Here is a 24,519-nt window from a genome sequence, read left to right as displayed (position 1 = left end):
ATAGAGTGCAGTGAGGTCTCCCCTGAGCCTCCTCTTCTCCAGACTGAACAATCCCAGCTCCCTCAGCCGCTCCTCATAAGACTTGTGCTCCAGACCCTTCACCAGTTTCGTTGCCCTTCTCTGGACACGCTCCAGGACCTCTACATCTTTCCTGTAGTGAGGAGCCCAAAACTGAACACAGCACTCAAGGTGCGGCCTCACCAGTGCTGAGTAGAGGGGGATGATCACCTCCCTGCTCCTGCTGGCCACACCATTTCTAATGCAGGCCAGGATGCCGTTGGCCCTCTTGGCCACCTGGGCACACTGTCGGCTCATGTTCAGCCGAGCATCAGCCAACACCCCCAGGTCCTTCTCTTCTTCACACTCATCCAGCCACTCATCCCCAGGCCTGTAGTGCTGCATGGGGTTGTTGTGCCCAAAGTGAGGCACAAAGAAAGGCCGCCCTACCCTCAGGCAGATCAACACCACCTCCCAGATTGGTGTCATCTGCAAACTTACTTTCAGTCTATACATATTAAATACAGGAACCTGAGGGCAAATATGGAAATCCTATTTTAACATAAATTATAATCCACTTCTTAATATCACTACTATGAAGTATTTGTATCGATAAAAATATTGAGGAAAAAAAATCAGAATGAGTAACAAAATACTGTCTTCGATCACACAAAATTAGGATACTAATATTTGCAATGGTGATTTGTATAAAAGTTTACTTATTGATGTATATGAACACAATTGTCTACAACATTTTGTAATATCTATTGGGAAACAGAAAGGGTCAATTATTCTCAAAAAAAGGACACCAGAAAAGGATCATTAATTTCATTAACATTGTTGCATACAGGTTGGAAATGAAAGAAAGAATATAAAGCAGTTGCTGACAACATCGACCATAAATTATTCTTCAATGGAACATGTTTCTCTTTGGGTTACAGTGAAAAAATGATAGTAGAGATAGCAAGCCTGTGATATAGCTCCCCTGCAGCATATTAAAAATATGTTTGTAAAGCCTTTGGCTTTGGCAGTATAAATTCAGTTCAGTGAAATGCCACAATTCCATGTAGTTTAAGACTTTATTACCATTTGGAGTAAAGAAAATGCACTCTGCAGCAATGTTACTGATGCATGTGTATTTTATTTTTTCAGATATATTCTTCATTTTTTTTTCCAGTGAAATTATTGTTTTGGCCTAAGGAATTGCAAATAAGCATTAACATAAAACACTATGCAATGATTTTTGCAGTGGAAAGAACAAGAAAAACATAGGTGGCAGAATGCCAGTAAAAAAGCTGAATTACTTGGATTAGTGAATTCGGTACCCAAAATATTCCAGTTATTTTAAAGGCATAGTAAAATAAATATTTTTATAAATAATAAAAAATACACATATTATATACAGAAAAATGCCACATACATGTATATGCTAGATGTATATCCCAGTATTTCTGCTATTTCATAAAACATCTACAATGCACAGCAGATGTATTCAAACAGGCATCAAAGTTCAAAGAACTCCCACATTCATACTTACGCTTTTCCCAATCTCCTGATTAGCATTTAGTGTTCAAATTGAAATAAAGATTTCTAAATTTGAATTTAATTACATGGAGAAATAATTGGCATTCTGAAGATGAAAACTTTGTCTGTTTTTTGTTTGCTTGTTTGTTTCAGTTTTTAGATAAATGTGATTCTCATTTTGTGCAGTGATGAACATTTTCGTGTTGGCTGATCATGACCCATCTGCATTATATAACTGTCAAAAGCCTGCCTTGGCCTTGGATCATGTTGAAAGCAACTATTGTATAGAGGGTCACTTGTCATTTTTATGTAACTGTCCAGAAAATGCCTTACTGCACATTTAAATGACTCTACGATACAAAATTTCTCCCAGCATTCAATGAGGCTTTTGTATTGCTCTGAAAAGACCCTATTAAAAAGCAGAAATGTATGAATAGAGAGAATACCCCACTGCCTGCTTCAACCCACTATAAGCTGTTACATTCTTGTGAATAAACAACACATATATATATACATATATATATGCACACACACATATAAAGAGGAAGTTAAAATGAAAAGGTTCAGTATGAAAAATATTTATATTCAAGCAGTCTATGCTGGTGTGATCATAGCACAATTCTTATTCCAGAGACTTGTACAATATCTTTATTGTTCTTCATCCCTGAAATCTAGGTTTTTGGGTGTCTTACAGCGGCCTTAAATGGAGCATAATAAGCTATGTATGTTGTAACTATTTTGTAGGGTGAACATTAGTAGAAGCAGATACACAGATGCAGAGCTTTCAAGCTGTGCCGACGTGCCATAGGAGCTGGAGACTCAGCTCTGCAATCCAAGCATGGCACTGCCCATAAGCCCTCATTGAAGCAAGGCAGCACGAAGTTCTCCTTTCATGGCTCTTTGACGAGATCACATCAAGAGCATTTACAGTCTAATTACAAGAGATTTGTTACAGTTCATTTCCAAATTTCTTTATGATGGATATGCTGACATGAAGGGATTATAAAAAATGGAGTATCTAGTTTGATTTTCCATACAAAACTTGTCATCCGAGACAAATAAGATCCAAGTCTTCTCAGGGCGTGGTATGCGAGGATTGCTCTTAATCCCACTGTGCAATGCCTTCTGAAGAGGCTGTCCAAGGTGAAGTGAGTCAACTCCAGCCAGCCCCTTCTGTTGGCTCTCACATTCCTTACCATTTTTATTAGAGAATTCTCCCCAGTCATTTTTATGACTCTTTTTACATTTGACTAGTTTTACACTGATGGTAGATTTCCAATTTCCTTTTATGGTAGTTCCACACTAGCTCTAAATAGTATTTCAATTTTAGCCTAATCAAAACTTGAAGAAAGAAATAAATATCTGTTAATGAACTTATTATTTGCTTACCTACATAAATATCACATACATGTAATTATATATAATAAGTACATAATCTTTTTCCTCAGCGTTACATTACATATTTTCATTCATTTCTGAATACAGCCATTTCTGGAGTCATTACATACTACAACACAATAAATAACACTCTATTCTTAAGCATAGAGTTTTGTGTATGGCTGAAATAAAACACATCTTCTCAGCAGTGGTGCAGCATTATAATTGTTCTAGGTTATTCTGTACAAATGCGCTAGACCCGTAATTAGTGAATAATTTGCCAGCCCATGTGTCATGCTGATGATGACTGGAACATTTCCCTGATGAGGAAAAGTTGAGATACCTGGGACTGCTCAGCTCAGCTCAGAGGACAGTGAGCAAGGATCTTATCAAGGCTTACAAATATCTAATAGGCAGCAGTCAAGTAGATGAGGCCAGGCTCTTTTCTACGCTGCCCAGCAACAGAACAAGGGGTAACGGGCACAAACTGGAACACAGGAATTTCTGTCAAAACACGAAGATAAACTTCTTTGAGGGTTGCTGAGCACTGGAAAAGGCTGCCCAGGAAGGCTGTGGAGTCTTCACTGGAAATATTCAAAACCCACTTGAATGCTTTCCTGTGTAACTTATTGTAGGGAACATGCATTAGCGGGGTGGGGTTGGACTAGATGTCTTCAGAGGTCACCTACAACCCCTACAATTCTATGCCCAAGCATTATCAGCTATGGTATGATATTTACTTCAAAGATATAGAACAGCACGTGAACAGAACAGAAATTAGTCCTGTATTCTGTAGAACATTTCCACAACAGTTAGTTAGAATCTGTACATCATATTTACATAAATATCATGAATGACAAAATTACACACCCATATAAAGAAAAAAAACCGTACATCTAAAAAAATCTGTCATCTCACTCATCTTTAATATCTTAATCTTATCTTAAATATCACAGATAAAGCATATTGCTGCAATTTCAATTTTAATGTCATGAAATACTCAGTCAAAAACTATACAGATTTTCCCTATTTTTTTTTTTCCAGAAAATAAAATTCAGAAAAATGTTGCTTTGAATTAATTTTACTCCTAATTGTTAGTTCATGAGAAAGTGATTGTGCACCTGTTTTGTTATTTTGCCCAGGATGTTTTCAGGCTAATTGGCCCACTGCGGTACAGGCTATCTTGGCAGCTCTCATTCATTGTAAACATCAGGTTTATTTCTTGCAGTATTTCCATGCGTATGAACACAATGCCACTTTCTAAATACAGTAATATCAGATCCAGTTCCGTAGGAAAAGAAACCTGTAGAAATGAACTACATATGCATTAATTCAACATGGCTCGGAATCTCACATGAAGTATAAAAACAAAATACAGATGAAATGTACACCTATTCAATCAAAAACAAGTGCTGTGATGGGACTTAGTCTTTTTGTTTCAATATTAAAGATAGGCACGTAAAACTGAAAGAGAAGGTCTCCTTATACTGAATGAAACCTACCAAATAGGTTAGTTCAGAATCTAAAACTGTAAGAATATATTAAGTTAGTTTGGTTGTTTTTATTTTGGTGTATGCATGTCTAAAAACTACAGTTTGTGGGTTCCAAACCACTTCGCACACCATGTATGGTTTTAGTCCAAGACAACTCTGGTGGAAAGCTGCCCATTGCTGGTAGGTCTATTTTGGAAGCACAGATAGAAGGCTACAGCTCAGATCAGCATTGGGAGGCAAGGCACCAGTGTGTTTAAAAGGTGGAAACTTGAATGGAGTGGTGGAGAACCTTTCACAGCTATTTTTCGGGACAGTCATTCATATCTATTTGCAAACGAGCTGTTAGCAAGCGTAAATGTTTCTCAACTGAAGCCATGGGCTGTGAGCCCTGCAAACCTCAGTTTTCCCATGATAACAAGCACTGTAAATCAAAGCAAGTGCCTGTAGTACTGCTCTACCCCACCCATGGGAAGCGCAGCTGCTTAGTCACAGCAAACAGCACATTAGCAGGAAGGCAAGTAAGCCTTAGCCCCGATTGACACAACCTTTTCAGTGCCTTCTGTCTTGCAGATGACGACCCATTTAGCACGATGGGACATGCCTGCTTGTGCCTCAGTTCCCCATCGCTGGTGAGGATTCGCCCTCTTCCAGCTGCAACTCATTATTCGCCTTGGCTTGGTAGCTTGTCTCCTCTGGCTCTCACATTTTGCTCTCTTTACAGTGACCTACATCTTCTGAACATAATTCTGGTTTGCAATCTGACTCCCTTGTCTCTAGTTCCATTTTCTGCTTCTTTAACCAGCTAGGTGCCTTGTGGACTAGTCTGCACTGCTGACCTGGTTTATCTGACCTCAAACTGACTCTGTGTCAAAAGCGCAGATCTTAAGGGCAACAGTCATTCTGCTATACAGCGTTAGCTTCTGCAGCAACAGTCTTTCCTGCTTAAATTCCTGATAGCTCTTTCTCATCTAAAAACATTTCCTGTTTTTTTTTTTTTTTTTTTTTTTTTCCCCTTGGACACTTTTATCATTATACAGTTTTCTTAAACTGGGTTCCTCACATTCTTTCAGCAATGGCTCACAACTCAGTTTTATAGTTCTTCAATTAGGAAAATAGCTGGATATTCCAAATGCCTCTCAGGAGAGACGCTGAAAACAGCATCTACTTTCTTGGGAATAAAGCCTAGATCCTGGCCAAAACTCAGCATGGTGAGATAAATTGCATGGAATAGCTTGCCAGATTATTCTGACAGGTGATCTCATGACACAGAGAATACTAGGAAAGAGAAGAGATATTTTTGTTAAGTAAGGTTTTTACTTATACATTTTTTTTACCACTTTTCAGTTAACCAAAAAGTTAACTACAGCATTTTACACGTACAACAGCATTCTTCTGAGTACAGTTGATTCTGAATTATTAGTAATGCTGGCAGAGCTTAGCTAATATATATTAAGTTCACAGCTAGACACAGTATTTTTAAAACAAAATATTACTGAAAATATTTTCTATTTTACAAATAGAATTTATGCCTGTTTCATCATTGTACTTTTATATTTGTGTTACTTGATTTTATCATGTTAACACAATTGATTCCACAAATTTTATTCTTGAAAATAAGGAAAAAAATCTGTCAGAATTATTTACTTATTTTGTGGAATTTAAATGATGGAAAAAAACAATGGATGAACAGAGGCAAAATTTAGCTTTCAAATGGAAGATTACATTCAAAATATAATTCATAATACCAGACACCATTAGATATAATGCATTATTCAGCTAAACATAATGGTATTCAATTCACAATGATAGTTAAAAATTAATAACTTTGTAACCATTCATTTTTTGCGTTCTGCGGAAATTAAAAAAAATGAACTAGTTATTTTTAAAGAAGTAGCAGTCCATTATTTCTAAAAGCTTTAAGGACATTAAACATGTAAACAAAGAAGAGAATTAATAGTGCAACTCAGACAACTTGGACTAAAATGATATTTATATAAAAGTGGAGTAACTGCCAAGGCAAACAAAGGAACACTGAAATGTAACCCACTGCCAGGTGAGTCTGCTTGCTCCTGTTCAGAAGGTGAAGGAAGAAGAATTAGAAACCATTAGTTCCACTAACACAGCAAATACCTCATTTGCTCTGAGCAATAATGAATTTCCTTTGAATCAACAAAATGCCACCTATTTTACCAGTGCATCAGAGAATATCCTGCATATTCATTTGCATCTCTGTGATGATAACCTGCTTTTTATTTCTTTAGGCCATTAAAGAAAAACAGAAATGAGAAAATTACTGAGATCAAAATTTTAAAGAGATGGAAATTAACTCATGTTCTGATTTTGAGTCCTAAATCAGAGAATATCTTTTCTCCAAAGACATGCAGAAGAAGATTTTAAACAAAAAGTTATAAGGGCTTTCTTCATTTATGCAACAAAACCAGTGTTTTCACACTAAAAAAAAATATAATGAGTGTCAGTATAATCTGTTTAGATAAGCAAGTCTTAATTTTGCAAAATGTCAGGCACTTTGGCTGTAGATCAAGCATAAACTTAGATACATGCATAAGTTCAAGCATTTGAGTTCCAACTGAGAAATTCTGGCTGTACTGATGAACAGTACGATAAGCTAAAGATAACATTTCCATTGACTCCATGGAGCCAACATCTGAACCATGAACTTTGTTGTTAGCAAAAAAAAACCAAAACTGTTTAATCCTAAAGTTTGTTGGTAGAGGCAATAATTTTTACTTAGATCAACTGGTGCAGCTGAAAAAAAACCCAAAGCTTTATGGCACACAGTTTTTCAGAAGGAGCAGAGTTCAAAGCTAAGCACAAGCTAAGAGTAAAAGTAAACAGAGATAGAAATACAATTCTGGATTGAATCTGGGATCTTGTACAAGACAATTAGGAATATTCTGAAGATTAAGCATACACGTAAGCATGAAATCATGGCAAACATCTTCCTTCTGACATGTCTGATATTGCTGCACATTGAAAAATAACCAAAGGAGATGGACGGCTCTAAGACTTTGCTCCTTTTCCATCGTTAGCAATCAAGAGAATCTTATAGAGTCACAGCAATAAAACGTCAGGCTGTGGCCTGTCATAGAATGTCATTGTGCCTGCAGAGAAGGACAAACCCACTTTGATACATGTTCCGAAGTTAAAATTTTACATTTTGATCAATACTCACAAGCAATATTCTTACGTGGAAAGACTACCGCCATAACCACCAGTACAAAGTTTGAAAAATAAAAAGGAACACTTAGTAAAAAATTATGTTTTATTTACATGCTAATGTCATGTACATTTAATGTGAAAGAAGTAAAATCATATTTATTTGATAAGCTGGTCATAAGCCACTCCGTTCAATCAGTAAGTTTTACAAGGTATTTATTTAAAATCACCAGTTAATGTCAAAGGCACTGAATCGCCACAAGTCATGAGTCCTGTTTTTCATTTTGGTGTTTATATGCTTCGTCAACAAAATAGCTGCTGAATTTATTGTATATTTCTAACTAGAAACCAAAATCTTGCAATAATATTTTATAGAATCTATTTATCAGAATAAGTGATGTAATAGGTAATTTTCAAATGCAGGGAAAGGAAATGGATTATTGAAGCTACCTACCTGCTCACAAGAGCTGCCTCTTGTAGCACCTATAAAGACATTACACACTGCAGTCAAAAAGCTGTTCTATTTTCTTGAACTCAGCACTTGTACAAGAAAGAAATGGAATATCTACATAGTTGTTTCACTCACTGTATTCCCACAAATCTTGAATAAATATATTTATCTTAAAGTTCTTAAAAACACAACAACCCTTTATAACTTAAGAATAATCTTTATAGGGATCAGTATTTTTGCATTAACACTAAAGTTTACTTCCTACAATTCAAAGTCAAAGTCATCACTCCAAAATAAAAGATTTACAAAACCTTCACACAAATAGAGCGTAATATAATCTATAATTGTTGCTGACATGGCAACTACATGTGAACGTACACATTTCTATTTAAGGCATGGATCTAATTCTTACTCATGGACAACACTGTTAATAAACAAAACGATGGTTCAAAGTGCTGTTTCACAATTAACGTGAAAGAATTTAAAGTTTTTTCTATCTACATGGAACAAAGAATAAACACAAATCCCAAAGGGACACGCATTTTGTACTGTTAGCTGATTTTTTTCCTGTTGTAATTTGTGTATAATTTGTTTCTGCTATGTGTATACTAAAGGAACAGAATTCTAAAGCACTAGAGTTCTTGTGCAGGCATCAGAACTATGGAAATAAATGTGTATCTTTGTATGTGCGTGTCGTTCTTTTACAAGCTATTATAGTATTTATTAATAACACTCAATTGTTCAGCGAGTTATTTTATTTATTTATAGCACGAATTCCTTATCACGATTAGTTAATTTGCAGCTCAGAGTTTGAATGGACCGTGGTTTATGCAGTTTTTTTTTTTGCCAGAAATACTGAGAATTAATTCAAACAAGATAATCTTCCTAGACTATGCAGATCAAAACAACAAGAACAAAAAGAAATCCATCTTACTAAACATTTTCTCCTGGCTCTAACACATTTAAAAACATATTAAAGGACCTATCTGAAGTACCTCGAATGTTCAAATCGCCAGCTTTTGGGTAACTCACACAAGTTATTGGAAGCCTGAGGTTTTGGATAGGTTAACTAAACTTGAATTAAGTGCCAAATACTCCTCTGCCCATTGATGAGTCTTCTTGTAAAACACATGTAGACCACTTTCAAACACCTCTGGATTACACTGCATGCCTACACAAAGCTGATTCTCCTCTCGGGTTAGTGTAATTAGCATTGACTTTATTAAAATTAACAGAAGACTTACTCTGTATTTCAGGGCAGCAGTGAGTTTGAGGTCACATGTAGTATCTGCTAACCTACATGGCATACATTTCCTCTCCCTTCTAGCAGCACCGCCCTCGCACAATATACATATTTGAATTTCCTTGCAATCTCCCAGGGCATTGACTATAATTATTTGCATCCATTGCCTCCATATTAACAGCAGCTTCTGTATTAGTATGCTGGCAAATTGCAGATTAATCAGTTGAGTTAATAATCACTTAATCATTATTCAGCCCTGGCTTTACAAAATTTAAAAAAATTTCTTCATTGTTCCAAAAAAAATTTCATTTTGAATTAAAGTGTCCAAAATCTTAGTAAGGTCATTCACAGAGGTATTGCACATTGCAACGGAAGGCTGTCCTTTCACTAGTAACATTGAGCAGGGACGTTATCATTGCTAATTAATATCTAAAGTCTCCACAACCTACTATAGATTTGTATTTGCAGCTTACCTTTCATGTCTACTTGACAGTTTACTCATCTTTCTAAATTTCAAATAGTGCAATGTAATTTCCTACCATTGATAATGATTTGCAGCCACATGGGATCACAGCACCACAGAGGATGCCCCTTTAGTAACCTAGAAAAAAAGGAGGGTAGTAGAACTGTTAAAAAAAAAAAAAAAAAAAAAAAGTCAAGAAACTGTCTAAAAACAAAACTTTAATATACATACTTTAAAAGTGGAATAGTACTTTGGAAGAAGGTATCTTGCACTGGAATTCAGTAACATTTTGTTTTCTTAGCACAAAAATTAATTAAATGAATTTTATTTGTGGGATTTTTTTTTTCCTCTCCATTAATCCACCTTGAATTGGTCTTTTCCCTTTTACAAAGATGATAACAATTCAAACTTGTCCATTTTCCTCTGCTTTCATAACAACTGTGTATTTGGTTTCTCAGATGTCATTTTCCATACATTATCTGATTAAAAACAAAAGAGCGCAGTGAACGAATAAGAAATTCTATCAAGTTCACGCAGTAGCAGCTGAAGATAATCTTACTAAAATTGAACCTAAGAGCAGGTGATGGGGACTCAGATGGAGGCCATAACAATCCACTGCTATTTGTCACTAAAGCAAGCAAAACAACAAAATTTCTCCTCTCTCAGAAATGCAGCTGCAAAACACACACATTCTGTCAGATGAAGGGACAAAGCTGCGTAGTTCTAACTTCAGGGATGAAATACGTATTTCATGTAACTGCACTGCTGAACAGCAATTCCAACCAACATACCAGAGTAAATAGTTTCCTGACATTTTGGAATAAAACTGATAGATGGTGTATTGCTCAAATACAGACAATATTTAAATATTTATTTATTTATTACACTATAGTAGAGTATTTCAGATTAAAAGAAAATACTTCAGTACACCAGAAGTGAACCTCTGCCATCACATAAAGATCTCTGCTAGCTCCAAGTGTAGATTCAGACCTCCACTGCTCTACAATTTAACATTATGTAAGGCGTTATTTGTGGAAAGCACTGCATGGACAAACTTTTTTCTCAGTATTGGCAAGAATAATTAGCACAATAATTATTCAACCTTTCTAGGCTCTGTAAAAGAGTATATATCATTCTAGGGCCCTGAAAGCTTCTACTGATGCAAAGCAACTCTGCAATACAATCGAGTATCAATTGAGGAATTACTTAGTATGTAGAAGTAAACAAATGAGATTGATTAACACAGCTGAAAAGATCTTTTTTTCAAAGAATACTGTATGAAGAAATACAATCAAAGAATCATAGAACATCCTGGGTTGCAAACGACCTCATCTAGTTTCAACGTCCCTGCAGTGGGTAGAGTCACCAACCACCAGAGCAGGCTGCCCAGAACCACATCCAGCCTGGCCCTGAATCCAGGCATGCGGCATCCACAACCTCCTTGGGCAAACCTATTCCAGTGTGTCACCACCTCTGTGTGAAAAAATTCCTCCTAGTATCTAAACTAAATCTGCCTTGTATTAGTTTAAAACCATGCCAAACAGTTTTAAACAAATAGTACTGTTAAATCATATGTAAACTGTAATGAGTATTTCTTTTGCTCCTCTGAAATTAAAAATCCACAAAAATGGCTGCAAAGAAAAAAAGTTATGTTCTTCTTCAAAAGGGTGATAAAAATGTGGGGCCTACTTCATCCTGTATGAGTACGGATATGGATGCAGTGACAACATTAAATAAGAAGAACAGATTCATGACAGACACTCGTAGTCAAAAGTACAAAAATATGTGCACTGAGTACATATAAAGTTGGATGTCCCACTTGTAGTATCTCACTCCATATAACACCTAACTCTTCCACTGTTACATATTTCCATATACCAAAGTCTCTGTTTACTGCTTTCTTATTCCTTAATCTGTACATTTTCACTTGCCGGTACCTAAACCACACACTGTTTACTTTAGAAATCATTCTTTATCCCTTATTCCTAAATCAGGAAACTATCCCGAAACTTATTAATTTTCCTGCCCCAGCTTCATTTTTTTTTCTGACTGTGCCTGACTGTTCAGTAGCATGCAGGAACTTTTCAGGAGGACACAGAACTTTGGCAGAGAAGTAACTAATATCTCTCAGCTGCTCAGATGCTTCTTCTGGGGGTAGCACAATGAAGAACAGCCAGACAAGATGTTTCAGAGGTCTTACAAAGTCGTGCGAGCTAATGTTTCTCAGTTTCTTTAAGAGATGTTGCATAAATGCTTTTAATAAGGAGTCATAATATTTAATTCACAGTTTAACTGTATTTGATTTTACGTCATTACTTATGGTTTATTCTGTGCTAGCTTTCAAAGACCTATATAAAGAAGAAAATAATAAAATCATAGAACGGCTTAACTCAGAGGGGACCTTAACGACGACCTTGTTCCAATCCCCTGCTTGGACAGGTTTGCCACCCATCAGATCAGGCTGCCCTGGGCCCCATCCACCCTGGACTTGAAAGCTTCCAGGCAAGTGGCATCCACAACTTCACTGGGCAGCTGAGCCAGCACCTTACCACACTGAGTAAATCATTTCTTCCTAACATCTACCCTGAATTTCTCCCTTTTAAAACCTTTCCCTTTTGTTATATCACTATCAGAGTTAAAAAAAAAAAAAAAAAAAAAAGTAATAATTTCGCCCATTTGTAGGCTCCCCTTCCCAATGGAATGCCACAACTAGGTCACCCCAGTGCTAAAGTTTCCCGACTGAACAAGCCCAGCTCCCTCAAACTTTCTTCACAGAAGAGGTTCATGCAGCCACTTTTCAAGCCTGTCCTGGTCTCTCTGTATGGTCCCCTTCTTTCACAAACCCTAAAGGCTCATTGGAGAAGACAAACCTGAATTTAATACGCTTGCCTTGTAGGCTCTTGCACGTGACATTCTGACTGAAAAAATATCCTAAAAGTCAGAAAGTTTTGTCTCATACAGATTCTACGGCGCTGAACTGGGTTTACGCAGTGACGTTTTGCGGCGGGGCAGCACAGAGCAGCTGCAGGGATCGCTCCTGTGCCCTACCCCCGGGCAGCCTCCCCACATCGCATCAGAGCCAGCCGCCTCCAAGGGCCCCGCCGCTGCACACAGCCGCCCATCCACCAGCACGCAGCTCCGGGAACGGGACTCGAACGGCTCTCAGCAGTAAGGCAGGAGGAGGCAACGCAAGGCGGATGGAGATGTTCACGGCCACGAGCTACCGAGGCCATGCCTAAGGAAGTCGAACACCCCACCACAGGCGACTCTCAGTCTCCGGAGTAACCCTATAGGCATTAGAACAGCCTCTCCGAGGCGCTCCCTCCTCAAAACAGCGAAACCTCTCGCGCAAAGCCATTTAAATTCGAGCCCTTATCGCCCCTCGCCCGCAGCAAGGTGTGCGGGGCTGGGCGCTGACGTCACGCACACGCAGGACGGACCGAGGTTCGCGCCCGCGTTCCGTTCTCTACCTCCAGCCGCTCGATGCTGCACGCAGGCGCGCTCGCGCCCGCCCCGCCCTCCCCCGCGTGCACGCGCCCGCCCCCTTCCTCTCCCTCCCACGGCGCTGTGGGCTGTGCGCGCCGCCGAGAGCTCCGGAGGGGCGGGGGCGGCGATAGCAGGCTCGAGGAAGGGGAGCGCGGAGCGATCGCTTCCGCCGGCAGCGTGTCCCCGGGGACGGATCGAGGGAAGCCTCTCTCTCCCTTCGCTGTGGTGTTTTTTACGATTTTGGTGTTTTTTTTTTTTTTTTTTTTTTGCTCCGCTCTCCCTTTACTTGCGCGTGAGGTAAACGTGGTGCGCGCTGCCTGCGCTTCAGGTGGGGAAGGAGGGAGAAAGAAAGCGGGCAGGCTCTGCTTCCCCCCGCTCCTCAGCGTCTCTCCGGAGCCCTCCGCGCCCCGCTTCTCCCCGCGGCGAGGTACGCGGCCCCTGCCGAGATGGGCTGCACGCTGAGCGCCGAGGACAAGGCGGCGGTGGAGAGGAGCAAGATGATCGACAGGAACCTGCGGGAGGACGGCGAGAAGGCGGCCAGGGAGGTGAAGCTGCTCCTGCTCGGTAAGGGCGGCCCCTGGCCGGGCCGAGCTCCGGAGCTGTGAGAGCCGAACGGAGGGCGGGGGACCGCGGTCCTCCCCAGGGAGCGGCGGCGGCGGGGCGCGGAAAGGGCGCGCGTGGCTCCTCGGAAGCGTTGGGGGCGAAGGGGGGAGCGCAGGTGGGCGCGGCGGGGCTGCAGGCCGGGCCGGGGAGCGGTTCCGAGAGGCTGGGGCTTTGTTTAGAAAAGGCGCCTGCTCCGCGTGAAGGGGGTGAGATCTTGAACTTCTGATGTGGGTTCTGGGTACTTCGGTTCCGAGGAAGAGCTTAAGGGAATTTCAGGTTGGGAGATGTTTGTTTCGTGTGGAACGTCCCCTTCTGAAGCGTCGGTGTAAGAGTGAAGTGGAAGAAGCGTCAAAGGAACACGAGGCACCGTCTGACTTCTTGCATTGTTTTGTTTTGGAAGTTGGTTACGTTGCTGAACTTGTACAACGTAAGGTCAAACCTTGACGGGTTACAAAGTGTGTAATAGGGCGGATCACTGGAATAGGGCGATGAGGAGCTGCACAGAGAAGCTGTGGATACCCAACCTCAGGAGGTGGTCAGGGCGGGTTTGGATGGGGCCCGGGTATCGATCTGGTGAGCATCAGCCCTGTGCACGGCAGGGGGTTGGCACTGGATGGCCTTTGAGGTCCCTTCCAGCCCAAGCAATTTCACAGTTCTGTGCCATCAGGTCTTCCAGATTTTGCTCACAAGTTCCTGGAGCTAGCAGCTTTGCGTATTTTAAGTGATATGTTTGTGTATAAAGATAAATGAAGTAAAATTACTGCTAAAAATCACTATGAAAGGAGAAGCAATATTTAAATAGAAATGCCTTTGTGCAGATCTAAAACTGTTGTGTGTGTTGTGGGCAGCTGAATCCTGCAAGACGTATTGTATTGATGTTATGGGGAGTTTTGTGTTATGCTTTATAGCTTAACTGCACTGGATCCTTTTAACCCATATTTTTAAAAAATAAATACATACAAAAAAAATTTGGAGTTTCAATTTTCCTTGTGCAGCTACAGAGTTCCAAGCATGGTTTCTGGTTTTTGAAATACTACCCAATTTTCTCTCCTCCATAAATTTGTTTTCCTTGAGTGGAGCATTCTGTTTAGTACAAATCTTGCTGTAGTAGAACTCAGTAACTTCTGTCTGTTGCAAACTTGTAAAATAGCTCCAAACAGGTACAGGGAACTGAAGCACTTCCCTCTGTGTTTATATGAAGAAACAAAGCAAGCTAGTATGGTAAAGCAAACTTCTAAAAAATGTATGTACAGATTTAAAATTCTGCATATGAGGGGAAGAAAGCTTTTCTCTTCTCTTTGCTTTCCAGAAAGTGTTAGGCTGTTGGTTGGTACTGTGCTTAGTCCTGTGCAACTTTGTAAGCCTGGAGTCTGTTGCGTGGGAAGGTTAGCCTCTGATCAGCACTGCAGAAAATGTCCTTTTTCAAGAGATGCAGAGTACTGGTTTGTGTATGCTCTGACAAGGCACTAGAAATAATTTTTCAGAGTTTTGCTGTTCTGTACTGAACTTTAAATAGACATAGGTAGTCGTTACGCTATTCTGTAAATGTGGATAATGTCTTCTATAAAATTTGCATTAAACTTGAGAATGAGCTGTTTTCGGTGGCTTAATATTCTTGTGTACAAATTTATATGCTGGTAGCTTTATACTTGAATTCTTTCTGATACAGATAAGCTTTTGAGGAATTTGTTTTCTGCTGTAGTCTACTGAAATCTCAGGAAATGAAGTTAATGCTCAAATACATGCATTTCCTCACCTTACGACTCAGTGTAGTATTTCCCTTCAACTATTAAAAAGTGAAAATGAGCAGATGAAGAATTTCTAGGGCCAGAGCTCAGAGTAAGGCTTTATGTATACATCTATGGATACATTTATGTATTTCAGATCCTAACGGAAGCTTTTCTGTTCAATTTCCTGTGTTAGCTGTCCTAAATGTTATATGAATGCTTTATCTGATGGAAAAACTATTTTAAGTTACTTCCACTAGTCATTTTCTTCTTGCCACTCATTTTCCCAATTGCTTTTTCTGCCCATATGTTGTAGTTTGTCATCAACTCACTTGTATTCCTGCATCTATTTATGGGCTTGTTCTACTAAAAAGATGCTGAAATAAAAGGAAAAGAACAAGTTGTGGTCTGCTGACAGGAAGATATGCCATGTGAGAGGCATCTGAAATACCTTGCTTATGTAGAAACAGTGTGTAGCTCTGTGCTGAGTACTCAGTAAGGCAGTTGTACTTCAGGATCTGTAAAAACTATTTCTGTATGGTGATTAGAGAATCCTAGCGAAACTTGAATTACTTAGTGTGTTAACTGGAGGATAGGTTTATAAAATTAGTCTGTTTCTGGCTTACAATGGAATTAAAATAAAAAGCTTTTCTGAAGGTTTTTCTAAGCCAGGAAGTATCATTGATTAGAGGGAGCTGTGATACTGCTGTGCGTAAACCATGACTTTGTGAATAGTATCACTGATCTGTGGCAGATTCGTGTTTTGTTCTGTATCTAGGAAGAAGCAGTCATATTCAAGCTGTTCTAAATGCTGTTGGTTTGAGTTGTCTAACTTTTTGAAAGCATACTATCTGTAAATTGGTGCTGCATTTTGTACAGGTTTGACTGTAGATCATGCTTCTGTTCTTGGAATGAAAGTATTGGATTTGGACCAATATCTGTGAAAAATATTTTAACCTTGTAATTCACTTCAATGTTATATGCTAACAGCAGTAGAACCTTCTCTGGAAAACTTGAAAACCATCTTTGTTATTAGAAATAAGCTGAACTTCAGCACATAGCTTAATGAGCCAGCTGGAAAATGTTTGTGTATGGAGCTTGGTGATTTTTTTTTTTTTTTTTTTTTAGTTGTAAATTATTAAATAAGCTGCTTTCATTTAAATGGCTTTTATCCATATGTCTCCTGTTTGTGATGAAGGGTTTTTTTGAGTTTCCATGAAGTGTAAGTGCAGTCCAGTATGATGTCCAGTGCTGAAAAATTTAACATTCCAAGTACTTTTCCTTAAGCCCTTAAAGTTTGTGTCACTGGTATTTCTTAAACCTGTTTCATGATTACTTGAGGTAATGCTTGTTTCTTTCTCAAAGATAGGCTCATGTATCTATAGGGTAAACTATATTTCTGAAAAACTGCGTATCTTCTATCTTGACTGCCTTCCAAGAGAGGGAAGCAAAGGAACCAAGTTTTTCTCTTCTGTGGTGATTTTTTTTTTTTTTAATTTCTGTGTTTGGAGTAGGGGGAGGATGTGAAAGAAATACTGTGATGCTTGCAGAATGAGTGTAATTCTACTCATTTTGGGAGGTGGTGGCTCTTTGTAACTGGTCTGTGTGCTGCATTAATATACATGTGATCCAGATCAGGTGTGGATTTGCAAGTACGTTTCAGTTGAGTTAGCCAAAGCGCATAAGACTGAATTCAATGCCAACAGCAGGAGAACAGACAGTACCTCATTTAGTAGAAAGCCTTCTGGTATGAGGTTAACTCATTGAGTTTTATGAATACATTCAAACTGGCAGCATGAGTTTACAGGATTAACACATTTGTCTTGTGGATCATCACATTTTTTATCTAATACAATAAATTAAGTGCTGATGTTCTCAGTATCACTGGAGAAGGCAATATTCCTATTCTTTAGGAGAGGGTTCTGGGATCCACGAGGCCACTGATTATGTGTGACAACTGAAGTTGTCTTCTTTCTGGATAGTCAGGCTTCCAGGGCCTTTGTAGTCAGGACCAGCAGAGCTTCTACATCCCTTATCAGATTTTTATGGTTCACACTCAAACACTGTTGCCATGTTCGTAAAAAACCTATTTTTCAGTTTAAGGCAGAGAATTCCTTTTTTTTTTTTTTTTTTTTTTTAATTGTAGTTCTCCCTGCTGCTGAAGGCACTAACTAAAATTATATTCAGTTCTAAATTTTCCTTTCTCAAACATTTTTTTCAAACTGCTGTTCTTTTGTTCCAGACCTTCGTATTTCTGCTCAATTGACTCCCACTGCATACTCATCTTTCCCGCAGTGTCATCTTCACAGTCCTTGGCAATACACGCTTTCCTCCAGACCTGACTGCATAATGGACTGAAAAAAAAAATATATATATGTATGTGTGCATTATGTACCATTAATTTTCTTGCCTTTCCTCCAGTGTTTTCTTTCTCCGTACTCAGATAGATGTCTCAGTTACTGGAGCTCTCAAAGCCTTTTTCTCACGAACATATATTGCACCTTTCAGGAATTCTTACATTTTCTTTCTAAGTTATGCCAACCTCTGTTGTAGTGGTCCAAAATATCCCTGGAAACATTTCCTGCCTGACCTTCAGTCACAACTATCTGTAGAATTTAAGTTCAAATTTAGTTTAAGAATTTGTTACAATATAACTTAGAAGTGTTTAATTTTACTTTTGGTTTATTATAGAATATTCCATTTGCAAGTGACCTACAAGGATCAACTCCAATTGCCCAACTATTTCAATGGCATCCACAAGATAAAATATATTAAGGGCATTATCCAAATGCTTCTTGAACACTGTTGGGTCTGAGGCAACAATCACCTTGCTAGGAAGCCTGTTCTGGTATTTGACCACTGTCACAGTAAATTTTTTTTTCCTCATGTCCAGTCTGAATCTCCCTGTGTGCAATTTTGTGCAGTTTACTGGGGAGAAAAGAATTGCTGAGGACGAGAAAAAGAGGAGCCAGTTGCACAGAACAATGTCATTGTTGCTTCTCCTTTTCTCCAAGCTGGGCAACCCAAGCATCCTCAGCCTCTCATCATGGGGCTTGCCTTCCACCCCATTTAACCGGCTTTGTTGCCCTCTGCTCCAGAGACATTTGATGACCTTAACATACTTTTTATATTATGGAACCCATATAGGCACACAGTATTTGAAGTGAACCCACAGCAGTGCTAAATGTAGTGGGAGAGTTACCTCTTTGGACTGGCTGAGTAGGGTGTTTAATGCACCCCAAAATGTGGGTTACCATTTTAACTATTGAGCTGGTGGCTCACAGTGAGCTGCTGTCACCAGCGCCCACAGATCCTGTTCTGCTGAGCTACTCTCAGCCATTCCTCTGCCGGTCTGTGTGTGATATTACTCTGTCCCAGGTGCAGCACCCAGCACCCATTGCTGATTGCTCAATACTCCAGCCTGTGTAGATTGCTGTGTAGGCTGCCCAGGGAGGTGGTGGAGTCTCCTTCTCTGGAGATGTTCAAGACCTGCCTGGATGCCTACTTGTGTGACCTGGTGTAGGGAACCTGCTTTGGCAGGGGGGTTGGATTCGATGATCTCTGGAGGTCCCTTCCAACCCCTACAATTCTGTGATTCTGTGATTCTTCCAAGTATCATCAGTGGATTTGCCAAGGATAAATTCAACTTCTGCATCCAGTTTTCTGATTAAAAATGAATAGGACTGATCCTAGGATTGAGCCCTGGGAAGCACCACTAGTGGCTCGCTTCCAGCCAGGTGTAACCCCATACACTACAACCCTTTGATCTCTGCCATTCAGTCAGTTCATCACCCAGCATAGTGTGAACCAGTTCATCTCACAGCTGGACACTTTGTCCAGAAGGGTACTGTGAGGGATGGTATCAAAAGTCTTGCTGGAATCCAGAAAAATTACGTCCACTGCTTTCTCTTCATCCTCTAAGCAGATGACTTTACTGTGGGTAATCATCAGGTTAGTCAGACTGGATGGACTTTCCCATCGTGAAACTATGTTGATGATGCCTGATAGTAGCTTTGTTGTTTGAATGCTCCTCTAGGACAATCTTCTCTATAACTTTTCCAGGTACTGAAGTTGAACTAACAGGGTGTGCCCACTACTCATCTTTTTCTTCTTTGTTATTTTTTTTCCCCCAGATGTTCTGCTGCATGATCTGTTTAAATTTAGATACTTCTTAGTAGTTCTGAAACAGAAACTGTCTTGTATTTTAACATGGTACAGCTGAATGCTGGCATCAGGATGTTACTTGTGTGAACTTCTGTGCATGACTTGTAATTATGTTCATGCAGTCCTCAAACCTTAGTATTAAATACAGCAATAATTTGTAAGGACAAAGTCAAAATTGCTAGATTTCCCGTTGCATACCGTTTCTCCTTGCTTTTTTATAAGGAGACTCATGCATATACAGAAGACTGAGCCACTTAGATGTGTGTTTGTATAATTGCAGTTCGGGTTTTTGTGCTTGTTTCTCTCTTTGAATTTTGGTGTACTGATTTATAACTTTGGTCATTAGTGTGTATAGACTTCTTAAGTACAATACAGATTATCTTAGCGAAAGTTTATAAAACCAGTAGGATGGTATTGTGGCTTTCTTTTTTCAGCATTCTTATGAACAGTTTGCTTTAGTATGTGTGCTTTAAGATGGGGCTAGAGAAAAACCGTGCATTTTGTACTGTGCTGTAAGACCAACAATGCTTGCTTCCTTTTTTTCTCTCTAGTTTAAAAGGTGTAGTTATGGATTTATATCTTGTTGCTTTTATATCAGGCACTAAAGAAGTTTCTGGATTTTGAGAGTTGTGCAGTAGATTTCACATGTTTATCTTTAAAGAGAGATTTCCTTCAAGTTGTGTTCTAATGCTGTGCAATTTTTTTTTCCCCCTCTTGAATCAGAGACAAAAAAAAAAAACTCCAGTAAATAATTTTTAGTAAGCAGCTCATTTCCAGCATTAACGCTGCCTCAGGGCAGTACATACATTTTGTAATACACCAACTTATTCGGTTTCTTGTTATTTTTTTCTGGGAGCACAGTTTATTGTATCATCATTGTGCTAATATGATAGCTTCCTACAGTTCTATGAATTATGTTACTGAAATGATCTTGCAGTGAAGCTAACCCCACTTTTCTAAAGAGTTATTCTTCATTAACTTCAGACTGCAGCTTACAGTACAGTTCCTTGCCTAGTTGTGTTGGCACAACTTGAGCTCAAGCTTCATGCTATAAGGTTAGGCTGTTCTGATTTATATATATAAATATATAAATATAAGTAAATATATATATAATCATTTCTGAGGTAGCTCATACTATTGTTGCCATATTTTACCCTCTAATTGTCTTGGTATTCTATAAATACCAGGTATTTTGAAACCAAGCCATCAGTCTGCTTCAGAGGTCGTGAAATTCTAAAGTGAGTTTTGCTGCTGTGAGTTTGATAGATATCTGCAGTGTTTCCTGTAATGTGCTGTCTGGCAAATGTCAAGGTAGAAAATGAAAGTAGAGAAGAGAGATTAGAAATGTTAAGTGTGAAGATTTTTCTGCCATGGAAACGCTGCAATAAAGATCTGAGCTGACTTGATAATCAGCTATTAGAAGGCTTTTTCCAAAATGTGTATAGGAAAGCCTGTATTGATGGAAAACTTGCTATTCTGAGCTTGACTCTTAGTCACTGACCAGCTTTACTGAGCTCAGCTGTTCTATTTATTGTCCTTGTTTGTTCAGTGTCCTAGTGTTGTCTCAGGCTTTGTGTAAATTACTGTTTTGTTATTCTGGAAATGGAAATTGGTTGGCTTCACCTGAGAGATTGTGTATCCGGAAAGAAATACCTTAAACTGGTAAGGGATTTTATGAGCTCTTGGAAAATTTGGGACTTTTAAACATGTGAGAGCAAGAAGCTTTGAGTTTGCTGCTTGGAAAAATGTATTTTTTGAAGTGGCTTAACTTGGTGACATTTCTGAGCTGAAGGATGTTAAGATGCTGAAATCATTTAGAAAAATAAGACACAGTAGCATACACTTTTTACTGAGACAGCTTTGTGTACTAGGAATAGATGCTTTTGCAGTAAAAGACTCATGATATCACACAGTGGCTGAGGTTGGCAGGGGCTCTGGCTCTGTTTGGTCCAAACCCTGCTCAGGCAGGGGCAGCCAGATCAGAGTGTCCAGAACTACATCCAGGTGGCTTTTGAAGATCTCCTAGGAGGAAACTCCTCATTCTGTCTGGGTGAACTGTGCCATTACTCAGCCACTCACACAGTAAAAAGTGCTTTTGTGATATTCAAGTTGAATCTCTTGTGTTCCAGTTTATGCCATTGCTTCTTGTCCAACCACAGGGCTCCAGTGAAAAAAATGCCCGGCTCCGTCCTTTTTGTCCTTTGCCTTCAGGTATTTAGACACATAGATGTGATCCCTTGAGCCTCCTGCAGACTGAACACTGCCAGCTTTCTCAGCCTCTTCGGTACTGAAGCGAGTTGCTCGGAGAGGCTGTGGAGTCTCTTCCCTGGAGATTTTCAGAAGCTGCCTGCATGTGGTCCTGGGCACCCTTCTGTGGGTATCCCTGCTTGAGCGGATCGCCTCTACAGGTCCCTGCCAACCTCTCCAGTCTGTGATCTGAAAGTGTTGTAAGTTGAGGTCAATTTTTGACATCAGTTCATTTTAGTTTTTGAATGCCAGCCCTTTACTCTTCGGGGAAAAAAATGCCACAAAGGATAGGTTTAGTTATGGCTGGGCCTTTCCTTTAAAGTAACATTTCTGTGGAGTCTTTAAACAATTTGTCTCAGTGTCATTCTTTCAGGATCTCAATTGTTGGGGTACTCTGCCTTACAGTGTATGAAAACTTTTTCTTTAAAGAGACTTGTTAAGGGGTTTAATGTAAACATTTATTAGTATACAGGAATTGCTTTCCTTTCCTGGCTTTAGTAATTGAAGGGTTAGTAAACCTTCAAGTAACACAATTTCTTGTTCATTTAAGCATTAACCTGATAAATAAGTAGAGATGTTGATATATGCATCTATCCTTTTATGTAAGCTGTACATTTATATTGAGAGATGTGTGTAAACTGCAATATTTTGTATACCTATATAAATTGATATTGAAATTAGTGCTTTTCATGCATCTATTTTATTTAAAGGAATCAGTGTTTGAGTATACAGTGCTGCAGTTTATGAAATAAACTGTATGTCGTTACTTTTTCATACATGCTTTTTAGAAATGCATTATTGCATTTGAAATGTGTAATAGACTTAGCAAAGGTACCTGACTACATCTTTAGTGAAATGTAACTGTATCTAGGCAACCAAATTGGACAGGAAGTTTCTACAATCATTGCTCTGAACTGATTGCTTTTAAAGAAGTCGTCAATATACTGTAATGTAAATTCCAGTTCTAACATGGGGAAGGAAGCACCAGCATGAAAATCTCAGCCCACCTTGCAGCAGAGGACTCATGGACCTCTTCCGTGAAGGCAGGTTGAGAATTGGGCGTGTTCAGTCTGGAAAAGAGGAGGTATAATCTCATTGTGGCCTTCCAATACTGGAAGGGAACTTATAAACAAAAGTGGGACTGTCTTTTTATGTGTGCAAATAGTGGTAGGATAAGGGGGAATGGTTTTAAACTAAAAGGAAAGATTTGAATTAGATGCGAGGTGGAAACTTTTTTACTCAGTGGGTGATGAGGTTTATCCGATGAAGTTGTGTATGCCTCATTCCTGGAGATGTTCAAGGCCAGGCTGGATGGGGCCCTGGGCTGCCTGATCTAGAGAGTGGCAACCCTGTCCCACAACAGGAGGGTTGGAACTAAGTGATCTTTAAGGTCCCTTCCAATCCAAACAATTCTGTCATTCTATGAACTTCACATGGCCTGTTTTTTGAAAGGATTGAATGTGCAGCTTGGAATCAAGTGGCAATCTGTATCACTTCTTTCATGAAGTTTTTAAAGTAATTTCTCTCATACATCTGTCTGCCTATCTTTTTCTCTTACGTAGTTGAAGCTGATGTAATACATAACAACTCATGTTATGAGCTAAACAGATTACAATGGTAAGGAAATACTTTCCAAGAATAAGAATCTTGCCTGCTTTGTAAATACATGTTGGAATGCCAGGAATAAGTAGTATCCATTGTTTAATAGTGTAGTGACATAAATAGTTACTTGGCTATGGGAACTGTTGTGTTCTTAAAAGGAGAGAGCTGTTGCCACATCTGGCTGAATGATTTTGCACTCTCCCTGGTACTTTAATGTGTTTAAGTCAGTTTTGTGCTGGTTTAATAGTCAAATTAGCTCTCCTGTTTTGACTTTGTTTTGCTGCTAGAGTGGTCAGTCTTAACTGATATTTTTTAATGGTCTGGTCAGCACCTGAGTAACTGCATAGTGAGCAGCAGAGATATGTGCCTGATGCACATGGATTGCTAGAAGTGAGCAGCAGCAGATGGAAGGTAAATGGATGCTGAATGAGATGTTTCAGTTTCTGCATTTCTCTGTTAGGATTTACTATAGGATTGGAGTAGCAATAATGTTGTTTGCCTGCAAAATCCAATTGGTAGAGTTGTTAAACTTATTCAAAACTCATTATTTTAAAATACTGCTATTGTAGGAAAGACTTTTCAGATAAGAGCACTTAATTGGAGAAAGGAGGTGTGAGCTTTGGTTTCATTCCAAGTACAAGGAGAGTCAAACGTGTTTCCGTATTCTTCTGAATGCACTTTTAACTTATAGGTTACACTCTCAAGTGGGAAAAATTCTTTTTTATCTGGTGCTTTGTGAAGAATGCCATATGGTAGTGAGAAAAAAATAATGACCAGCTCAGTGTCCAAACAATGGAGTGCTCAGAAGAGTAGAGATGTTAGTTTCAGTTACCAGTACTGTAATACGGGAACAAAATGAGTAGAGTATTAGAATGAAGTTTCAAAATTTGCTGTGATTGAAGGTGAAAGGCTTGCAGTAACAGAATTGAGAACAAACGAGACAATTGTCTCAATTAGTTGTAGGT

At 39.1% G+C, this 24,519-nt stretch overlaps 1 protein-coding gene across 1 annotated transcript in view; it reads left to right on the top strand.

Moving 5' to 3' along the window:
* Window positions 1–13,318: 13,318 nt before the first annotated feature.
* Window positions 13,319–24,519, top strand: part of GNAI1 (G protein subunit alpha i1) — a 32,875-nt gene continuing 21,674 nt past the window's right edge. Inside the window, exon 1 of the mRNA XM_042815855.1 lies at window positions 13,319–13,775. Coding sequence (XP_042671789.1) covers window positions 13,658–13,775 — 118 coding nt within the window. The 5' untranslated portion in view covers window positions 13,319–13,657. The remainder of the gene's footprint in view (window positions 13,776–24,519) is intronic.

This window comes from Centrocercus urophasianus, unplaced genomic scaffold (genome assembly GCF_019232065.1).
Source record: "Centrocercus urophasianus isolate 14NV4802_14NV808 unplaced genomic scaffold, USGS_Curo_1.0 seq_15, whole genome shotgun sequence".
Classification (NCBI taxonomy): domain Eukaryota; kingdom Metazoa; phylum Chordata; class Aves; order Galliformes; family Phasianidae; genus Centrocercus; species Centrocercus urophasianus.
This window is presented reverse-complemented; position numbering and strand designations above follow the sequence as displayed.